The 21829-nt window shown below is 38.5% G+C and overlaps 1 protein-coding gene across 1 annotated transcript; it reads left to right on the top strand.

Annotated features, from left to right (window-relative positions):
- Positions 1 to 1280: 1280 nt before the first annotated feature.
- LOC127974370 (proline-rich transmembrane protein 4) lies at positions 1281 to 21796 on the top strand. Its single transcript, XM_052577581.1, has 4 exons — positions 1281 to 1433; positions 5548 to 6522; positions 12351 to 12464; positions 18752 to 21796. Exons 2-4 carry the CDS (start codon positions 5616 to 5618, stop codon positions 20782 to 20784), a joined length of 3054 nt encoding a protein of 1017 aa, XP_052433541.1. The 5' UTR covers positions 1281 to 1433; positions 5548 to 5615; the 3' UTR covers positions 20785 to 21796.
- Positions 21797 to 21829: the final 33 nt, after the last annotated feature.

Raw genomic sequence — 21829 nt, forward strand, 5'->3', positions numbered from 1 at the left:
CTTGGAATGGGACAATTCTGATTGTTTCTGATTGTTTCCCAAAATATGCTCTCTCCCTGGAGGAACATTGAGAATGGATTATTATTGGCTAGGATCAGAGATAAGCCATTCTGTTGACAAGTAGCCGAAGTGTGGCAAAAGTCAACTCAAAAGAGCAACGCTAATGTGTGTGGGCTGAAGTGTGATGAAACAATTTGTTCTGAATGTCAGAGACAGAGTTTCTTTAAATTGTGTTAGGGTATTACACTATTGCACTATAACAGTAGGTTAAAAATTAAGTTAATAATGTATTAAAATATATACGTTTATGGGAATATAATTTTCTAATTAAACCAAACCATATTAAATTATTTAAAGTGTATGAATTTTATTAAAAGTATTACTATTATATATAAAATATGTATTGTATAAGTTCTATTGCTAATTGTGAAATTGTACATGCAGGTTTTTTATTACCTTATTATAATCGATAGTATACATGGAATATTTCTACAGAATATTTCTACTTTTTAAAAATATTTTGTACATGTACACAATCTCTTTTAAATATTGAAATATTGAAATCATTTCTAACTCTTATCTTACTTGCAGTTTCTATTACCAAGAATTCATTGAGAGACCACGTGCAATATTTGTACATTTTAAAATTAATTTCTCACACTGCAGAACTATTTATGCACTTTAAAAACGGATTCAGAATAATTAAATGTTGATCAGAAAACTACTATATTTACAGATATAAAGCTAACATTTTTTACCTTACTTGTTCTCTGGGAATCAAACCCACAACCTTTTGCACTATTTACATAATGCTTTACCACTGAGCCAATTGACAATTTATACATATATATTTATAATACAATTTAAATATTAAAGTATTTAAGCATTTTCTATCTGATTTGCTGTGTATGGTTATTATATATGCAGTTTGTATGACCTAATATGAAATGAGACTACATGGAATATTTGTGCACAACTATTTTGCACTTCCTTGAATGTCTAAAAGCTGGTTTAAAAATTATGAGGGAAAAATAGATATTGATAATGGTAGTGTAAATGCTAGTGTGCTTATGTATTCAAAGTGTGTGTTTGAGCATGCGTGTTTTCATCTGTGCAGGATGCTTATTTACTTTACAGTTGCCTGCTGTATGGTGCTTGCTCTCTGCTCTCTAACAATCTGCTCAGCGAGGTGTGACCAGATATTGTGCATCTGAATCTTACACTAGACTACTGATGCAGCGGGAGAGGGGAGGAGAGAGGAAGAGGGAGAGAGAGAGAGAGAGAGAGAGAGAGAGAGAGGGAGGGAGGGAGAGTGTGCAACCCAAAACGATTTCTCTCCCACACGCACAGAGAGAGACAGATCTCGCTCTCCTGCAGAGGAGTGCTGGTGGCTCTTCTCGATCCTCTGTTTGCCCTCTTCCACTGGGAGAAAGGTAAGTTTCTCTTTCGCTCCTCTATCTCTCAAGAAATGTTTCATTGTAGAAGCTACAGCCTCACTGCAGATGGCTGAATCTCCTGCTTTAGGTATATGTATGTGACAGTCTCAGTTAGAAATGCGTGTGTCAGGCTATAAACATCTATCTATTTGATTGATGAACATGGCTCACGCTCCTGATTGTGCTAAATGGATGGTCGTGTACCATCTCACACCTATTCACATATGTGCAGTGTGGGAAAAGCTCTGGGTCGCAGGCGTATTTTGCTCCTCCGGTAACCATGGCGAAGGCAGCCGGCATAGCAGCCTGTGCGTTTTCAAATAATCAGGTGATCTAGAATTAGATGCTTCACGAGAAAAACCCATAAAAGCATTAACATGACAGGTCATCTATCATGTTTTCACAGGCAAGTGTAATCGACTCCTCCTGAGAAACAGCACTGTGCATGTGCCAAGACATGCACAGGCAAATGCAACATTTGGAAATTACGGTGAATTTGCCAAAGAGCCACCAATGTGAACAGGTCGTTTGGGCCACATTGATTAGCATCTTTAAAAACATCTTAATTAAATAATTTGACTGACGGATGCATCAGTTGTCATGTTTGGGAGTATTTTGGGTGTGTGTAGCGATATTCCTTGAAGGGGGTACAATGAAACAGCCATCGCTGATGGCTGGGAGCAAAAACTATGATCAGGACATATAATTCACCAATTTACATGTACATATAGGCTAGACATAAATCGATGCATTCAGGCCTGCAACATGATAACGTTCTGTTAATGAACACTGTTGCAACTGACAATCGTAAGGATGCAGAGAGCTGTTGATGTGGGAAATGACTGTGTACAGTACATGGAGTCAGTAGTATTGAGCCAAGTGTGTAAGAATGGGAAGACAAACTTGTAAAATAACGACATATTCAAAGCCCCATCAAACCACTCAATTGAGATGATTTAGGGGGTTCTGGACATTGCTCTTGGTTCGATGTTATTGTGTCCAGTTGACTAATGTACTGTACTGTTCAAAATGTTCAAAATGACGTCAAATCTAGCGATTTTTGCACCTGTGAATTAATAACAACGTGGATAAACGTATCTAACACACCTAGCCTTCGAATGCTGACAGTTGTTTTTTAACCACACCAACTATAAAAACGCAAATTAGTGCAAAAATACATTTTAAATATCTATAAAACATCTTAATTAGATAATTTAGATATTGAATCCTGGTTTAAGCTATTTTATTACTAAAATTCTTTGACGTCTAAGATTAGATACACCAGACCATGGCTGCTCTGGTTCATGGTTGGGTTAATTTGAGGTTAAGGTAAGGCTAATGGCTTTTTCTGTGCCTAAAAACCTTTAGACTGTGTTTAAAGGAAAACTCCTTTACGGCTATCTGTCTGTTTTTGTGGCTGTGGGTCGTAAATATCCCCTCCCCCATCTCGTCTAGTGGATAAGAACCAGAAAGGCTCAGTGAATATATCATTTGATTTCATGAAGGCGTGAACAAATGATTCCCACAGCCCTCGTGCACGTCTAGAGGCCTGTTAAAATAATTGATATCATGATGAGTCGATCCATCACCACTTAAGAAGGTCCTCAGTGCTAGATCTTCTTTAAATACACATATATATATGAGATAAGGACATTTTGGCTCTAACTCTAATCTTCCAGCCTTCTCTAAGTTGCCTAATGGGTTCATTCAAGTCCTCCTTACTTGCCTTTTATTGGTTAAGTAATATATTTGATCAAAATTTCTGCTTACAAAAAATGTTGATGGTTAAAATGCCTGTATAGATCAGTTGTGCTAACTGGAGGGTCCAGGTCCATTAAGATTTAAATGATCTCTCGTAGCAAAATACACCACGCAGGCTTTACAATCGTACAGACTTTTAATCTTTTGAAATCTTTATATATTTATGTTTGTATATTTGCTGTTAGCTTATGTTTTTCGCTGCAGCTATAAAACATTAGGTTCATTCAGGTATAATATTGACTCTTAATTGTTCAGTTACCCAGGCACCAATAGTCCGTAAATGATCACAAAGGTCAATGTTCATCTTTAGATCATGGCTGAATTTTAGTGTTTTCTCACAGAGCAGATCTGTTGCACATCCAATTGCAATGTATGTATTTTGACAAATAAAATGTATCTGTCACTTGTTGAAAGAACTGAAAGAGATGCCAACATAGACAGGCTGAACATTTTAAAAAATAGATTTCGGATGATTGTTTGGCCTCTCCTAGATATCCAATCCAAGATCTTAAAACAAAACCATTTGAGAACCACCAAATTGAAATGATCAATTTGACCGTTTGATAACTGCAATCCATATTATGATGATTATGTGTGTAGGAATAAAGCTTTAACAGGGGATTGTGAGTTGCAGACGCTTTTTGGTAAAGGATCACTTCCCAAATATATAGAACGCAACAAGGGAGGGATTTCAGGCAAGGAATAATTGTGTGATGTTAAATCAGGAGTAGCTCTCGAGCACTCGCTTTTTCCCTTTTTCTGCTTGAGCGATTACATCCAGGCCCTTTCTTTGCCATGGACGGCGGAACAAAATGACATTGAAAGAGGGTAGGGAGAGAGAGAAATGGATGAAGACAGGCAAAGAAGAAAAGCGAGAGGGGGGTCTAACAGTAAAGCTCAGTGCTATACAGTCATTTATGTTTCCTGTTAGGCACCGACTCTGACACATTCACACAGCAGCGTTTGTGATGCTGTTTAACAAGCTCCTGTGGGGTCTGATTTACTAAGGCATTTAGCACAGATAAAACTGTTCCTAAAATCTTTCCGAAGGTGTGAAAGACAAAAGCAAAGTATTTAGCGTCTGATAAATGTTTTGAAAATTGGCCTGTGGTAATGCAGTCTTTAATAGTGAGGTTGTAGAAGACGGACTCAAGGACTCAAGGAAATGAGTAAAAGTCTGACTAGTGATGAGCGTAATGATTATGACTCAGCTAGGCTTTAACTGCGCCTCCTGTGGAAAGATTACTCTAGTTTAAAAAGCTTTCAAAAAGGTGAGAGGTGCAAAGAATAGTGTATAGCCAGAATATATTTTAAAGGTTACTGCATCCCATAATGCAGCGTTTTGACATTGAGCTTGCATTTTCAATGTGGCCTGGAAGCAGTATTAACTCTACAGGCTTTTAATCTTAAGATAATGTATTCAGGTTTGTACATTTAGTATTAGCGCATGTTTTTTGCAGAAGCTAATGAACTTTTATGAAAAAAAAGCTTGTTTAGATGCATATCAACTCTCGATTATTCAGTTACCCAGGAACCAGTAAACTATAAATGATCACAAAGATCAATTTGTGTCTTTAGATTGAGGCTGATGTTTCGCGTTTTCTCACAAAGCCAAATCTGAGATCCATCCATCTTTTTTAATCTCATTAGACCAGAGCCAGTTAGTTGGTTTAATCTAGTAAGCAAACCTCATTTAGTTGTGAGAAAGGGTCCGGTCTTTAAAAAGACTCTTGAGGGAAGCCCTTTTTGCGAAACAGATGGCATTGAGAGACTGATGAGACACAATGGGGTTAAAAAAAAAAGATAGAAATGAAATTATTTCAAAATACTTATCCCACTTACTGACCAAAAACAACTGATTTTATTCCCAAGAGTTTAGTGCAGTTTCAAGAACAAATCAATTGTGATAGGGGGAGACAAAGTGAGTGAGAAAGAGGGATGCAGGGTGACGAAGAAAGCAAAAAGAGTCCAAGTCTCACTTAGAGAGAAATTCCAACAAATTCAACTCCTCTTACTGAGGCTACAGTCCATCAGCTTTATACTCCAAAATGAGCACAAAGAAACTGGGCCTCCATACGTCATACTACACCACCCCCATATATACATACATGGCCACAAAGAGACCTCTAGTCTCCCATTAGTATTCTTAAAGAGCCCTGCTTGTATAATTGCTCAGTCAATGGAGAGTTGAGGCCACCTCTGTGACAGCAGGAAGAAGTGAGTTTGGTATGAACCTACTAAACTCAAAGGTTTAAACTAAAACAGGTCCTCGTACAGGTGTAATTGGAAAAGATCTATAATATAACTTACTTGAAGTGAACTAACTGGATATCAATGTTTATTGCTGCAGAAGCCTGGTGCACCTGGTGGTCGTTCCTCAGAAATTCAGACACCATGTGAGCAGTGGTCCGGGACAACATGCTTCTTCTGCGTGGGACTCTTGTGGTCTTCTCTCTCTTCAGCTCGGTCTATGGGTTTTTCAGTGGGCATGGGCCAAAACCAACAACCCAAACCAAGGCAGCCTCCAAAACATGGGGCATGTCCTACATTGAAAAATGGAAACCTAAAGTTCCATCGTTGGGTTTTGTGTCATTGGGTTTCTTCGGTGAAACTAAAGGCCCCGCTACGACAAAGGTGAGCACGACTTTCCCAGAAGCAACCACACAAAACTATAATCTGTCTTCAGAGAACTTGAGCCTAAAATACCAGATGACTTCAACCATGTTTAAGGAACTTAAAAGCAGCACTGTCCAGATAGGCACCCTTCTGCCTTTAAAATCAGCTAAACTGCCAATAATTGACTTATCCCAATTAAATAGGCCAGAACCTACTAAACTCGATCAGAGCTACGACCTCGACCTCTGGCCCCCCAATAATGGCCCAAGCACAGCGAAAACCCCACAAATTACGACGGCCCAGAGTACCAGCACCACACACACTTCATCACTGAGACTGAATACGGAAACCAAGAGCCCTTACAGTGACCAAACTGTACCCACAGACACCCCGTCAACAACGTCAGAACTAACAACACAAACAAACACAGTATCCACTACTCAGAATACCAGCACCACGCACACCACACATTTTATCACCCCAGCAGGCCCTATGCCAAAAGTATCTACCGAACCTTTGACCACTGTCAGCACTGGCCAAACCACATTGGGGATAACAAACGCAGCCTCGAAACCAGATCGGACACCTTTTATGAGCACGGACAAGGCTCTGGATGGATTTACGCGGTTAGAGCAGACCGCAGGCCCATCAGAATTGGGAGGAGTGCGACGTTTTGGCCCAGATCCTACTCCCACCCTGCCAGCGGGAGGTAAGTCAACCCCATCCTGTCTTTTCATTTCCAACCTAAGCATATGATCTAAGATAGCCAAAAATTGACCCAATTTGACCCCTCGTTATCTGGCATGGGTGTATTCCATTTGTTCTTTTGTTTCATTTTTATACCTTTATTTAAGGTGAAAATTAATATTTAATGAAATGCAGAGCCCTCATTGATTACCAGTCAAGGGTTATCAGTAGAATCAATGAGGCTGATGAATTGATTGATAGCCCTAGAGTCCCTGAAACATACATATTGTTGTCAATAATTAGTGAAAAGAATGAGTTCCATTTGATGGTAAGCATATAGGAACCGCCCCATCATTGTTGATGTCTGTTGCTTTGTTCCTGGCAAGGAGACATAGGTTATATTTAGAATATAAATCGTTCTATTACAATATGTATACAGCGAGACATATGTCATATGATTTTTTTTTTTTTTTAGATTACTATATAGTGCAAATAAATCTGTAATGCAAAGTTGTTTTAGTGAATTTCATCTATGCAAATTTTTATACAAATTAAGTAGTGTCCAGACAATCAAATCAAAAATTAGATTTTTATTCTGCATCACAATGATGATAATCTCAGAGAAAAAACTGTCATGAAAAAAAGACACACAAAAAAAATCTTACATTCAATAATGCATTGTGCTCCACTTGAACAACTTAGTTAATTTAATTTAATTAATTTTTTTACAGAAAACTGCTTTATATATCCATATGTGGTTATTTACTTATGTATTTCTGAGGTCAGCTATAAGAACAACATATTTAGTATAGTACTGTGTAATGTTGTTTCAAAAAATGCATACTATTTTGCATACAATTTTTAAAAAATGCAGTAAGTAATATTTTCATTACAAACACTTGAATCATTTAAGGTCAAATTTGGTGTGGATATCTCACTGGAATGACATCTTTTCGCAAAGACACTGACTGTACTTCTATTTGTTAAAAAGAAGATCTAGACCTAAGATCAAGATACCAGCCGGGCGAATCAATGCAGAGCTCCTCTGAGGTGATCATACACTAAAGCGCTCCAGATATCTGTGTAAATAGTGTGCCAGACGCCTAGATATGGTATATGTGAGGTGGCCAAGCATGCCAAACCGTACTGACATGGCTCTGTTTGATATCCTGAGCTAGGGGAGCAGTAAGACATGCGTGTATGTGTACAGTGAGCATGGGATTTGCACTGGAGAAGCAGCCAGTTGGGTGGTACAGTATGTGATCAGTATTCCAACGGCTGTCAATGGAGTCAGCAGAGCCTGTGAATCTTCAGGGATGATGTTCATGTTTTTACTGCATCGCCTGTTCATGGATGCTGAGCATGCCTCTCTCAACATTTAGTCTCCTTTTCTCAATCCATCCTCTCCCTCAGTAATAGGCCTCTCCTGACGTTTGTTGGGCATCTCTCTTTTTTTCCAGCCATAAGTCTCATTTAGTCCTTCAGTCTTATGTTTTCTCTCAGCCTCTCCTGGCTCCCAGAGACGTGTTTTTCCTTTCCAGCCGAGCTTGTAGAACCTTTTCAGATCGCTGATGGAAACAATTTAGCCTTCACTTGCATATGCTTACTTTATATTTTGCATTGTTAATGCTGTATTCAGACCTAGAGAGTTACATTTTAAAGCGATCGTTCACCCAAAATGAAAATTCTGTCTTCACTGTCCTGATGTTACAAAACTACATGGCTTTCTGCATTCTGTAGAGCCCAAAAGATGATGTTTTGAAAATCTCTTAATGTTTTTGTCCATATATTGGAAGTGAGTGTTGTTTGGTTCTCAGAACTCTTTACAATATCATCTTTTGTGTTCAGTTCAGGTTTAGAATGGCATGTAGACAGAATTGGAATTTTGGTTGAACTATCCCTTTAAGAACATTATGTATGTGAAAACTGAAATGAAAAATGTCATAATTTACTCACCCTCAAGTTGTCCCAAACCTGTATGAGTGTATGTCTTTTTTGCAATATACATGAAGATATTTTGAAGAATGTTGGTTACTAAACAGTTCCTGGGTCCTATTGACTTCCATTGTATTTTTATCCAATATTCTTCAATTATTTTATGCTTCAAAAAAGAAAATTTATTTGGGTGTGGACTATCCCTTTTAGTGAATCAATAAACATTTGACAGACATAATGAGTCACATAACTGATTCTACAGCAAAATTTCAGAAACATAAATACATTTTAGTATTGTGAGGCTATTAAAAAGTGTAAATTTAACAAAAGCTTCATCAAAAAGGATTTTACATAAACATTCACCCTGTACCTTTAGAAAGCACTAAAGATCATGGGTACATGGGTACATGGATGGGTGTGTGTGAGAGTATGTGAGTCAGTGAATGTGTGTGGTGTGTTGTGTGTGTGTGTGTGTGTGTGTGTGTGTGTGTGTGTGTGTGTGTGTGTGTGTGTGTGTGTGTGTGTGTGTGTGTGTGTGTGTGTGTGTGTGTGTGTGTGTGTGTGTGTGTGTGTGTGTGTGTGTGTGTGAAACAGAAAAAATGATTGACTAATGTTTGGCTCACCTTGTCTTCTGGAGGTGCAGGCATGCACAAGTTGCTTATCCCCCACGTCAAAAACACGTTGGAGCTGAGAGCAAGGTCAATTACCACACTGGAATTGAGAGGAGGAGGGGAAGCTGGGAAAGAGGAGAGAGCAGTAAACAGGGAAGCAATGAGGGTTGAAATAGTGATTGACTGGAAAGGAAAACAAGGGTGAATCTCACAAACAATGGATCAAATGCAGGGTTGCCAGGTCTGCAGAACAAAATCAGCCAATAGGCCAATCAAAAATTGCCTAATACTAGTTCAATGACCCTATTCCAAATATCGAAAGTCAAAATATGCCACTCTAATACCTACAATAAATGTTTTACAGTCACTGTTGTGCGTTATACAAAATACAAATAAAATAGCACAGTTTTACTTTTGGTAGGATTAAAATGCGTAAAATGTTTCAATATACACATTTCAGTCAAATACAACTCATCATCAGTATGTCAAACCTTTATACCGCAAGGGGAAAAAAATTAAACCAAAAGTTTAAACGTACTGCATTTCCAAGGACTTGAAAACCATGATCATATTTCACACAAAATCTAAAAAAATAATAATAAATTGTGCAATGTGCAATTGTGTAAAATGTGGAAAAATCTTGTTCTTATACAGTAAAAATACAAATATTTTGAATCTACAATTTGCATTCCTAAAGTACAATAATAAGTAAGCATTTTAGTTAATTATATTTATGTGAATTAAAGTGAAAGTTTTGTCCGGGCAATCATAGAATTATAGTTATGAAAAATTTGTTCTAATGAGAGAATGAGTATTAGGGTGGAAAACATTTCATTTTAATGAAAATAATACAAAATCTTCATCATTGTACAAACAATTCTTAAACTTTGCAAAATCTATATTTCTTTTCTTTGGGATGAAATATTGCTGAACTCTAGGGTTACTTATATGCTAGATCGTAAACTAAACAAGGTTACAGCTCTCAAACTGGTTACAATGTGATTGAAAAGTGCTATGTAGTATAATGTTGATGGGTGTGTTTTAGGTCAACTGAGGACAGAGGCATGTGCAGGATGTCACTAGAACATACACACACTCACAAACAATACACTTCAAGTATTTACCTCACTGTCATTTCACAGCAGGTTAATCTTATGATTAGGCTCTCTCAAAATGTCTAGACTAACCAAATCATTACAGCCTGTGTGGAGATTATGTGTGACTTTACTGAATCCAAACAGAAGGAAATTTAGTGATTTTTTTTCTTTACCCTAAAAATCCTTTTTAAATGAAATAGAGACTAACCTTTTTACTTGAGCAAACTGAATTGTGTTCAGTACACACACATTCAGCCCCATATGAGGGAGATGATGTCTGTCACACTGTGCAGGGGTCAAAATTACAAATTCTTATCTTTATTAATGGTGACCAGGGAGAGAGGAGGAGGAGGGGTAGAAGAGAACAAGACAGGAAGATGAAGGCAGGAGAGGGTTGCTTAGATTAATAACTAGCTCTGAGAGAGCATTTCTCATCATCTAATGAGGATTGGTGATCTAGGGGGTTCTGGCAGTGAGTGAAGGGGGACGTTTGACGCTAACACAACTGGTGTTAAAGTCAGAATCTCTAAATCACCCATCAAGAGTCTGTGGAGAGTAATTCAGTACAAGCCTGATGTTGAGGAAACGCATGGATCAAAATAAAAAGTAAACATTTTCTAATAAAAATTATTTATATTGTGATTCAAAATGTGATTTAAAAATGATTGTGCTTGTTTGTAGGGCTGCACAATTTGGCCAGAATTTTGTGTTTATATATCAAAATGGTTATCATTAAAAAATAATACTAACTAAATGTTGTTATTGTTATTGAAGCAAAAAAAAAAAAAAAAAACACTATTAACATATATCACTATAAAATACAAATTCTAAATCGACTATGAAATTCTAATACTAATATTTATGGCTGGCTGAATTTCTTTGATGTTGACAAAAAAGCACAGGAAGCCATAATAGGTTCTATTTTGTTAAGCGCTTCTCATTACATGTATAGGAAGTTGGATGGATGATGGATACAGTAGAGATACAGATGGATGGCTAGATAGATATTGATGGGATAGTTAAATGGAGATGGATACTGTAGATAAAGTAGATGGGTTAGATAGATGTTGCTGGGTGGATTGATATAGATGGATACATAAAAATGTAAATGGAGGATAGATATACTGTAGATGGATTAGACAGATGGAGGGATACACAGATTGATCTAGATATTCTCTTACAGAGAATCATGGAATCAAGTGGTGGTGGCCAAGTGATGCTTGATGGTTTAGCATGAGTGAACCCCTGCCAAAAGAGGATGAGAGCTGCGCTCAATCACACACACACACACACACACTTTCCTTTCATAGGCTCTTCACTTGGTTTGTTGCAGCGCTCATTATTCATGCTAATGAGAGACTAGAACGAAGATCTGCTGTGATCAGTATTGAAATGTGCATCCTAGCAATAGGATAGTGCATCCTGTTTTCCTAATGAATGTTGTTCAGTTGCTTTGACGCAATGTATTTTGTTTAAAGCGCTAAATAAATAAAGGTGACTTGACTTGACTAGCAATATACAAAAAAAGAACATCATACAGTCGTCAGGTCACCCTAAAGGTCATGGCTGTGTCTCTGTAAGCAATGAAAGCTTTTTACACTCAGTCCAAGATGCACACAAGTCCATTCACATGTCTAATACACATGCCTAAACATCTACATAATAACACATTTGGTAATTTAAATATTCCATCGTAAAGTGTGACAATGTGACAGACATGGAAGCATGATGTGTGGCACTTAATAGAACAAGCTTAGTTGAATCTGTTGGAATCATTGACCAGTGGCCAAATGTTAAACACTCTGGCCTCATTGTGTCAGGTCTCTTTTCAATCCTAGTAAGGTATGAGTATTGCATAGCCACACAAAACCTAGTGTCTGTTTATAGCTTTTTTTCTCATAAGACATTTTGCTACGGATTAGTCCGATAATCCCGCTTGGTCACAAAGATAAGGTTTCCGTTTCTGATCCGTAATGAAGCTCAGTCAGTAGAGTGTACTGCACACATTCTAACATGAAAGTCCAGTTTTTGTAATTAAACAATGAGATGCAAACTCCAGTGCCACTGAAGCCTAGCTGGCCCAGAATATTGCAGAGATCTGTTTGACATAACTAGGTTAGGAAATGTTCCTGTTTCTCTGTACTTTCAGTCATAACTTTCATTCAGCATCACATTCTCAGACTTGTGTGCTCTGTTTTCCCCGGTAGGCTCTGCATGGAAGAAAGGTGTAAAGGAAATGGGGAAGAGTGCTGATCTGACAACACGAGAGAGATACGCTGAGCTGACAACATCAGCTAGCGCGACGACTCTCAGGAACAAAGGTAATTATTAAAACGGTCCGATGCAATACACACCTTAATGTAATCTACACCTGTGATAATTATACTCTGGTTTTTATCTTGGGACATGAACACCCTTTCAAAATACAAGTATAATAGAAAAACCTTCAACTTGAGTTAACAGCACTACATATAAGCTGCCAAGACTAAACTGTTATAGGTATAGTTCAGACAAAATTTACAAATGTCATAGTTTACTCATGTCATTCAAAACCATTATTTATCACAAAAGTATCAGTCCATAAAAGTAAATGCACACTTGAACCCTTGAGCCAGCCAAATACAGGAATGCATCATGTAAGTGGACAAGTGCTCAAGTAGCAAGAACACATGTGTGGGTATTGGAGCAGGCCCATTGAGTCCCACGAAGCAGATCATTTGAATCATGTGAATCATTTAGAGTGGTTAAGTGAACTGGTTCAGCCAATTAACACAAAATATCTGATTCAAAAGAACAATTTGTTCTCAAATCTTGCACTGCTTCTCTCGTGAACTGTTATATAAGTACTTCAAGCAGAGCTAGGATGGATGTCAGGATTTTCAGTGAATAAAGATTTACATTTTGGTCTTTCTCAAACGAAACCAGCACGTGACTTCAGAAGAGTTGTAATATAGTGCAAATGGACCACATTTATATGTTCATGGTGCTTTTAGTTCTTTTCTTTTTTTTTTTTTGAGATTCAAACTTCCAATACCTATTTATTATAATTGTGTGGAAAATAATAAGTACATTCTGCATATTTTGGAGTTTCAGAGTTTGAATAAATCATATTTCTTTGGAACATAATGAGGATAGGTACTTTTTATGTAAAATATCCCTTTAAAAATGTCATACCAGCTCTCCTTTGATTATTGAGCCTATGTATCTTTGTCGGTTGATCCTCGTGAGAGTTCAGTTACACAACGTGTCTCATTACAGCAGATCTATGTGCCATTTTACGTCACCTTCCCTGTTGATCATCTTAGAGATACATCTTAGACCCAGCTTCTCTTCTGTGGCACCTAACCTACTTTCGTCCCACTGCATTCAATGGGATAACCTAAATTCCATTAATAGATGGACAAAATATGCCATGATGATCAAAGAACCAGGTTGCGAGAATATCTGTGTTTATGGGCTGTCTCCGAAAGTAAACTGCATGCAGAGATCCGACCCACAAAACTGCAGCTGCCGTATCTCAAAATTAAAGATGCAAAAGGTTTCGAATTCTAGCACACGCATTCACCTCACCCGAAAAAACTGAATGTCTTAGGGGAACGAAGAGGATCAGCTGGTCTTCCTGTCTCCTTCACTGCCCTCTTCTTTAAATAAGCATACAGAGGCCTCATCAATATGAATGGGATCATCCTACCCTGCTGTCCACTCATCTATTATTAGGCAGAGCAGAAACTGAAAGTGAGACAGGATAGATGCAATCTGAAGGAGTACTTGTGATGAAGTAACATCTGAGGGTGTTGTCATTATCAGATCAGGGGTTAATGTACTAATTCCTAATTCTAAAAGACCTGTTGCTGGTTCCCATTCTGACAACCTGGGAAAGCTCTAAGGTCCTCTTTACACCTGGAATTAATATCAATCTTGAATGATTTGATCAGCTAAAACACATTAATGCATGGTAACAAAATACAGAAGAGAAAAAAATTGCGCCATAGCGGAGATGCTACATTAACCTTTATTCATTTAGCAGACCTTTTTATCCAAAGCGACTTACAAATGAAGACAGTGGAAGCAATCAAAAACAACAAAAAGAGCAATGGTATATAAGAGCAAAATAAGCAATTAAGTCCAATAGAATTTGGTTAGCGTGCGACTAAGTTATTGAAAAACTTGATAAAAGCAGGTCACCTTTATGGAATCAGTTCAGCTAGACTATAAAAATGCATAGCACACACATACAGGGTTAAAAAAAAATTGATAGGTATTTTATGACAAAATTAGGTATAAAGGGGCAGTTAATAAAGGCCTCCTGATATTTGAATATAAACCTTAATCCTGAACTTGAACATAAACCTTAATCTAGTCGTACAGACATTTGCATTTTATGATAGATGTACGCAGTTTATTGAACTTCTATTGGACTGTTGAAGACATGTTTAAATATAACTCCTACTGTGTTCGACTAAAAAGAAGAAAGTCATTTACACCTAGGATGGCTTGAGGGTTCGTAAATCCCATGTGGATCAGTGCGATGTACTTCTTATCCCCTCCTCCTGAACTTCCATCCAGTACAATTACAATGCACGGCCATAACAACAACATTATGGAAAACCCCATGCGATGATAATGTAAAACCTGGCTTTAATTCTCAAATTTTGTTTTGATAGATTGTGCAAGCAGTTCTACAAGTAGAGTGCCATGCAATGTGTGCAGGGAATCAGGGTCATTGAGATCTGATTGATTCCTGACTGAAACTCTGGCTCGCATCCAGAAACTAGTCCTATTTTCAACACCCCTGAGGGTCGAGGGCCCAAGCAGGCGAAAGGAAATGAAGAGGGAGGACGTGTGAAGCTCCTGGCACAACAATGTCTCTTATCAGTGCCCGGCCTTCTCGCCACCCTCTTCCTGTGTCTGCCTACCATACACTTTTCCCTTTAGTTAACCAAACACTATCAGGACAGCTGAACACTTTCTAAAGCTGTTTTTCATGCCATGTTGGGGGTTGTCCCCTTGTGGGTTTTGGTTATTGTGATGTAGTAAGACGTAAGAACATAGTTCCTGGCAGCTCTGGATCGCATTACATGTCCACATAACTTTGCCAAATGATTTCTGTTATTTCAAAGGTATTAGGCTGATGATACAGGGGCAACTTTGACCAATTTTGCTGTTAACGGGCAACCAGATGAGAGACAGATCCCACAACTGATCGTAAGTATCCAGATAAACGTTTGTCATCAATTCTCAATGTGAAAGTGAGCAAGCAATATTCCTTAACAAAAGCTGCTCGGCAAAATTGTCGGCAAAAAAGGCGCCCTTCAGGCCTATCATCAGCTAAAGACCTTTGAAATAACAGAAATCATTTGGCAAAGTTATATGAACATGTTATGCGGTCCAGAGCTGCCTGAAACTACATTTCCCAGAAAATAATTGCACACCTTAGAACATTCATCAGCCAATCGGATTCAAGCATTTGGCAGCCCTTTTAGTTCAATATATTTTAAATGGAATTTACTCCTGTAATGGCAATGATGAATTTTCAACTTCCATTAATCCAGTCTTCAGTGTCACATGATCGTTCAGTAATCATTCATATTATTATAATTAAGTCTAAACACTTGTGCTGCTTATTTTCATGGAAACCATGATACTTTTTCAGGAATCCTTGAATAGAAAGTTTGAAAGAACAACATTTATTTAAAATATTTTTTTTACATTTACATTTTAACAATGTAAAAGTCTTTACTTATAGGTTTGATCAATTTAATGCATCAGTTCTAAGTAGAAGTATTAATTGGACGTTTTTTTTTTTTGTTTGTTTGTTTTTTACAATTAACAGAAAGAATTACACAAAAACATCTTAGATTAAAATCTTCATAAATAACAGGGAAACATAAATAGCAAAACAGGAGAGGCATTTAATTCATCTTTGAGATTGCAGCAAAATCATTAAATTAAACAAATTTGGATCTTTCATTTTATTCATAACAAATTTCTGTATAAATCAATCACAAATATTTTTTCTATATACGTCGCCTTGAAATCAGTTCGGCAATTTACATAAGAATGCTTATGTAGGATTTACACAGAGATTTGTTCTGTTCATTCTTCTTGAATAAAGCACAGTAAGAATGGATATTTTTCATGAATGAACAACTTAACGGATTAAAGGATATTAGAGATGAGCATCCATTCAGACAGTTATATTGAGAAGAAATCAGGTCAGTGTATTCCTATGAGCAAAAGTTTGTGGTGGACAGAAGGATTCAGCTGTAACCTGTATTTAATGTAAGTGGATAAACAGCAATCTTGATGTCATGCTATAGATCTAATGAGCACTGCTTGGTGGTGAGTGTTGTGGTTGTGTTGATTAAAGAGAAGCATCTAATGAGCAGTGTGTGGCTGTCACGCACATGCTAACATTAATCAAGAGCAACTAGGTATATATCTAATCCCACCATCAGAAAAAAACACTAGATCGGTTTTTGACATTAAATTGGAAGCCAAGGCTCCCCACTGACTGCGCATGATGAGTATATTTAGCCACGGTGGTGGTCATCAACTAAAGAGGCCAAAACCAGTGCAAAAAATGCTAGACCCACCTTTGGGAGTGACCCCTGTTTTTTGCGTTGGCCTCTGCTTTTTTTGAAAGGAGGAAGGTCATAAACAAGTAGTTAATTTGGCTCTGGGTGTAACAGGAAATTGTCTGTCACTACCAACATATGAAAGCGTACAGAAGCAACCCAAAATGAGACAGGGTCTTACCAGCACTCGACATCTCCAGGCGTGATGTATTCACCCTTCACAATGTGGAGGTGGGTTGACGTCAAACTTAGTTAGAAAAATATGCCTGTCTTTTGACTTGTAATTGTTTCACGCTGCAGTTACTCAATGAGGGTTACTCTGAATCAACATTTCAAAGTAATACTCCTTTGGTAAGATTTTAAACATTCTGAGATGAGATGATTTTATATATTTAATCTAATCAAACTGAACATATAAATCTATAATTTAATATTAAAAATACATAAATATGCGTTTAGAAATGTAACAGGAATAGCAACTTAGCAATTTAATTTAAGCTTATATGTGCATAATTTGATTTCATCAGTGCATATTTGTGAATATAACAAAGTGAAATTGGAAACAGGGATGGGGACTTGCCAACAATGGCATGTACTTATGAAAGAAAATAAAAATATCTAAAATATACTGGAATTTTGTTGACTTGTTTTGAAAAATGTCTGCGTTGGCACATTGTAAAAGTTGGCATCACTCAGTATTTGTTAGTCTTTGTTGGCCGATAAAGCTCCATGGTTTCTTTCTCAAGGCTTCAGTAAACTCACCGGCATTTTTAGAAAGCTTTAGATGAGTTATGACTCTGTTCTGCTCTTTAAAGTGTATAATTAGATGTGTCAGTCTCTGAAGTGCTGACGTACATCTCCACGCTGTTATGCACAGGACTGATACGGCTGTGGAAGTTAATATCATCCATCTCATATGGATTTGCACATCAGTTTTAAATGCACAGCAGGGCGATCCTTCTAGTGCGGGGGGATTTACATTTTTTGGATGTCTTATCACATTTTACAGTGGCACATTAGATGCCACAAACAGACCTGTGTGGGTTTTCATAACATGCTTATACTCTGGTTCATATGAGGACTTGCTTTTGGATTGCTTATACATCACTTCTAAATAAAATGTTTGGTAAGCAGTTCTTGATTTGGAAATGGATGTCACATGGAACTTCACATGCTGTTTCAACTCTATTAGAAACTCTAATGTATGTAACACTCAGCACCAGAGCCAAGCCACAGAATCCAAAATCTAAAACAGCAGCGTCCCCCCAGAGCAATCTGCGAAACAAACAATACAATCACAATTACATTTATATACAATCAACAGATGTTGTATCTCTGCCTTTCATAGCAACCCACCAATCCCTGCTACTTAGACAAATATGTTCATCCACTTCCGTTTTTCTACCCCTGTTAGAAAAGTCATATTGAGTGATTTTATCTTTTACACTAGACATTTCCCAAATTTGGGAAAATCTACATCTAAATCATAGTTTTCCACAGTAAAACATCAGCTAGGCAGACACCTCAAAAATGACCTCTAGTGGTGATGTCTATTGCAGAAAATCAAATCATAGATTGCCAGAGAAGTTGTTGACAGTAATGACTTGGTTGTCTGTTCTGGAATATCCTTTTACTATATACTCTGAGAAAAGTCCCCAAAATAGGTCCCAATGTACCGTTGAAGGAATTGTCCGTATTGATTTTTCACACGTGTTTTGCCCATATTTAAAATTCGCCATTGCATTGTGTTGTGTTTTAGGGTTAAAGAAAATGTCCATAATGGAAAGTGTTCTGGTATAAAATAACCATTAGCTTTTCTATTTTTCTACTGTTTTTTCTTTCTTACAATGTGTTTGTGTAATTTACTTTGTAACTAGCTTTCTGTTCAGCTTTTACATTTACATGGGAGTCTTTAAAACATTCAATTATTGAGTAATCTCTTGAGAATCAGTATCAGTAGCATATTTTTCATATGTCTTATTTACAAGTCTTCTGTACTAATAATGTAACATGTTTGTTTTTCCTTTTAGAAATGCCCACTTCTACATCTGAGGACTGGCTGACAGACCTTACCCAAGAATCTGCACTCCCTGACTGCAATGCGGAACGTTCTGGAATCTGTGGTTCTTCTGAAACTTGGCCCACCACCACTGTCCTGGGGAAAAGCAGCAAAAATTACAGTACAACCACCCCCTCCACCAACCTCTCTCAAAGTCCCAACCCATTTCCAGTCCCACCTATGTTTGTGGCACTGAATTCTGATTGGAACAATGCCCTGGCAACATGGGGTTCAGCGTGGGAAGCACACATCTATGGCCTGGGCACTGTGTTCTGTCTAGTCGCTTTGGCCTCCACCCTAAACCTTCTGTGCCTGCCCCTACAGTATCCATCAGGCTGTGGCTACTTTGCTCTGGTTAGTCTCTGCCTGGTGGCAACTGGCTGCACTAGGGCCTTTGCCCTAATCTATGATGCATATGGATACCAGGACAGCATGGCATCAACAGAGGCTTCACTGTTACTTTACGAGGCACCATTTCCCTGCATGACTGCCGCCTTTGGTCTAGTTTTCCTGCTCCTGTCAATGCGCTCTCGAATGCAGCTGTCCTATTCCGCCTTTCAGAGACCTTGTTTCCTGGCCTGTTTGGTGCTTCTGCACTTTACTGCTGCCTTTGGCCCTGTTGCATTACTCCATGTTGACCAGCAGGTCTACCTGTTTCTGTCCTTAATCTCTAGAGGTGCCTTTGTGGCTCTGGCAACTTTCCTATCAGCTGCATATTTTGTGTTCTACTGCTATGTCCGTGCTGACTCCAAGCATATTTATCATCTGAACAACACATCACCAACACCAGCCGAACGTTACAACCGTTGCCCCTTTGCCGAAAGCAGAGATTGGGACCGGGCGGCAGCCGCAGTGCTTCTCTGTGCTGTCTTTTCTCTGGCCTGTGCAGGGTTGCAACTCTATGCCATGCTGCATGCTCTCGGAATTGCTGGAAGCGCTGAGTCCTTTCGGCCTTGGCCGTGGTGGACTTTCCAGTTCAGCTGCCGAGTTTGTGAGGCAGTGATTTGCCTCACACTGGTTCTGGTAGTTGCTCAACCAGTTTACTGCTCTGATCACCTTCCCCAGGCAGGCAGTTGCTGGACAGAACTCCTTGCAGTAAAGTCACCTATCATTCCAGGGAGCTACCAGTGGACTCTGTCTCATCAGGAGAAGCTGGCCATCTGTGATCCAATTGGGCATGGAGAGACAGAGTGCCTACCTTTGTACACACTGGTGGATGACCGTCTCGGCAGCTTGAATGGCCTTGACCTTTTATACCACAGCAACCGGGCATTGGCCTATCGTGACCTTGACCTGGACTTGCCCAACACTCAAGCAAACACTGGTGCCCCTTCTGTGGGTTCATCCTGTACCAGCGACTCCACAGCGGACCTGCGCCCCCCTTCGCCAATAAATCTGCGTCGAAGCATTGATGAAGCACTGTTTAGTGAATCTCTATTTCCCATGAGTCTCTTCAGCCCCTTACGGCCCTTCACCTCTAGTGACCGCTCGCTGAATGGTAGAGAGACCAACTCGAGCGGTGCCCAAACCGTGGGAGACACTCTTACTCTCAATCCAGGCCTATACCGAACATCTTCATGTGTGGAAGTGCTACCCCAAGTTCTCCTTGCTTCTCAAGCCCAACCAGATGGTCCGTCATTAGATTTTCCTCCATCCCCATCACCCTCATTGTCATCTCCTACTCGCTGCTCATCTCCTGAGCGCTGGAGAGGCAGCTCCAGCGCCTGTTCCCTCTACAGACAGTCTCTGGGTGGCTCTTTATTGGTTTTGTGCTCTAGTCCGGAAGGACACCATCCACCACCCTCTACCCTCAGTGGGGGTTCCAGCCACACTGCCAGCTCTGGTCACCAAAGGGGAAGCGCACAGAGACCCTACAAAACATTTAAGTCAGAGGAGAGTATGGAACAGCAGTCAAAGTTTGACCATTCTGTCCAAGAAGAATTTATCAGTGTGTGCAGACAGATCGATGCTCTGAGCATCTGCAGTGAGACTATTGACCTCTAGGGGAGATCTCTACTTTCAACAAAACAAAACTAAATGATGTAATAAGAAGAAACCAAAAGAGTTTCAGAGATATGATTAACAGATAATGGACAAATCAGGTGATTTGGGGAGTCTGTCTGCCAGCATGTCTAAACATTTGCTCTGTGTAGACACAGGTAAATGTTTCGTGGACTAGAACTGTGCCAAATGATTCATTTTGTAAGGGTTGGTTTGTTTTTTGTCAGGTAAGTTCTCCAAAGAGATGGATTCTGAAGTCAATATCCGTGTAAAGGTTTAAGATGTGCTACCAACTGCCAGAAGCTTAGGCAGATTTCATAGAAAGGTTCTTTGATGACTGATGAAATTTGTAATTGTAAAACATTTGTTTGAAAATTTCTATGATGCTTAACAGTTGACTTTTGTATTCATTTTTACAAAATCCCTTTTTGGTCTATATGATTAATACTGTGAGAGTGCCAACTACTGATAACCATACTAGGCAATATAGCATCAGGAAAAAGTTTCTAATTAAATACAGTATAACCTGCCAATCCAATTTTGTAAACCTTAAGAAATGTTCATTGTGCTTCTGGAATTCTGTTGCACACTTTACTTCAAGTCCCCGTAGTTTTTGCAACAGTGCATTATGTTGAAGGGCCTAACTGTTTTATCAACTGAGAGGGAGATGAGAATATAAGAGAAGGATGCAAGTATTCTTGCAGCACACTCTTTTGATAGCTACAGTTCAGTTGTTCTGAAGTACTTAACGAACTGAACTATAGCCTACCATTTTTTCTTTTAATAGTGTATATTTGATATAAACTAAACTTAAACATATATTTATCTGCCAGGTCTTATGTCATGTTTTCAAAAACTCTATACACTGTTACTCAATACATATTCAAAAGAAGAAAAAAATACTTCGTATATTTTATAGCGTGCATGTTCTGAAAACGTGTGAGAAACTGCTGATACATCTAATGTTTGTCATTAGAGGCTGTTGGAGATTTCCAATAAATATACTGAAAACTGACATTTGTGTCATGCACAAATATTTCACACACAC

The sequence above is a fragment of the Carassius gibelio genome, chromosome A4 (assembly GCF_023724105.1).
Source record: "Carassius gibelio isolate Cgi1373 ecotype wild population from Czech Republic chromosome A4, carGib1.2-hapl.c, whole genome shotgun sequence".
NCBI classification, from domain to species: Eukaryota; Metazoa; Chordata; class Actinopteri; order Cypriniformes; family Cyprinidae; genus Carassius; species Carassius gibelio.

Bases quoted from the DNA above. Each gene is read 5' to 3' on its own strand.
- LOC127974370 (XM_052577581.1), top strand. From the start codon at position 5,616: ATGCTTCTTCTGCGTGGGACTCTTGTGGTCTTCTCTCTCTTCAGCTCG. The intron at 6,523-12,350 runs GTAAGTCAACCC...TTTCCCCGGTAG, and splicing joins TCCCACCCTGCCAGCGGGAG to GCTCTGCATGGAAGAAAGGT. The intron at 12,465-18,751 runs GTAATTATTAAA...TTTTCCTTTTAG, and splicing joins GACGACTCTCAGGAACAAAG to AAATGCCCACTTCTACATCT.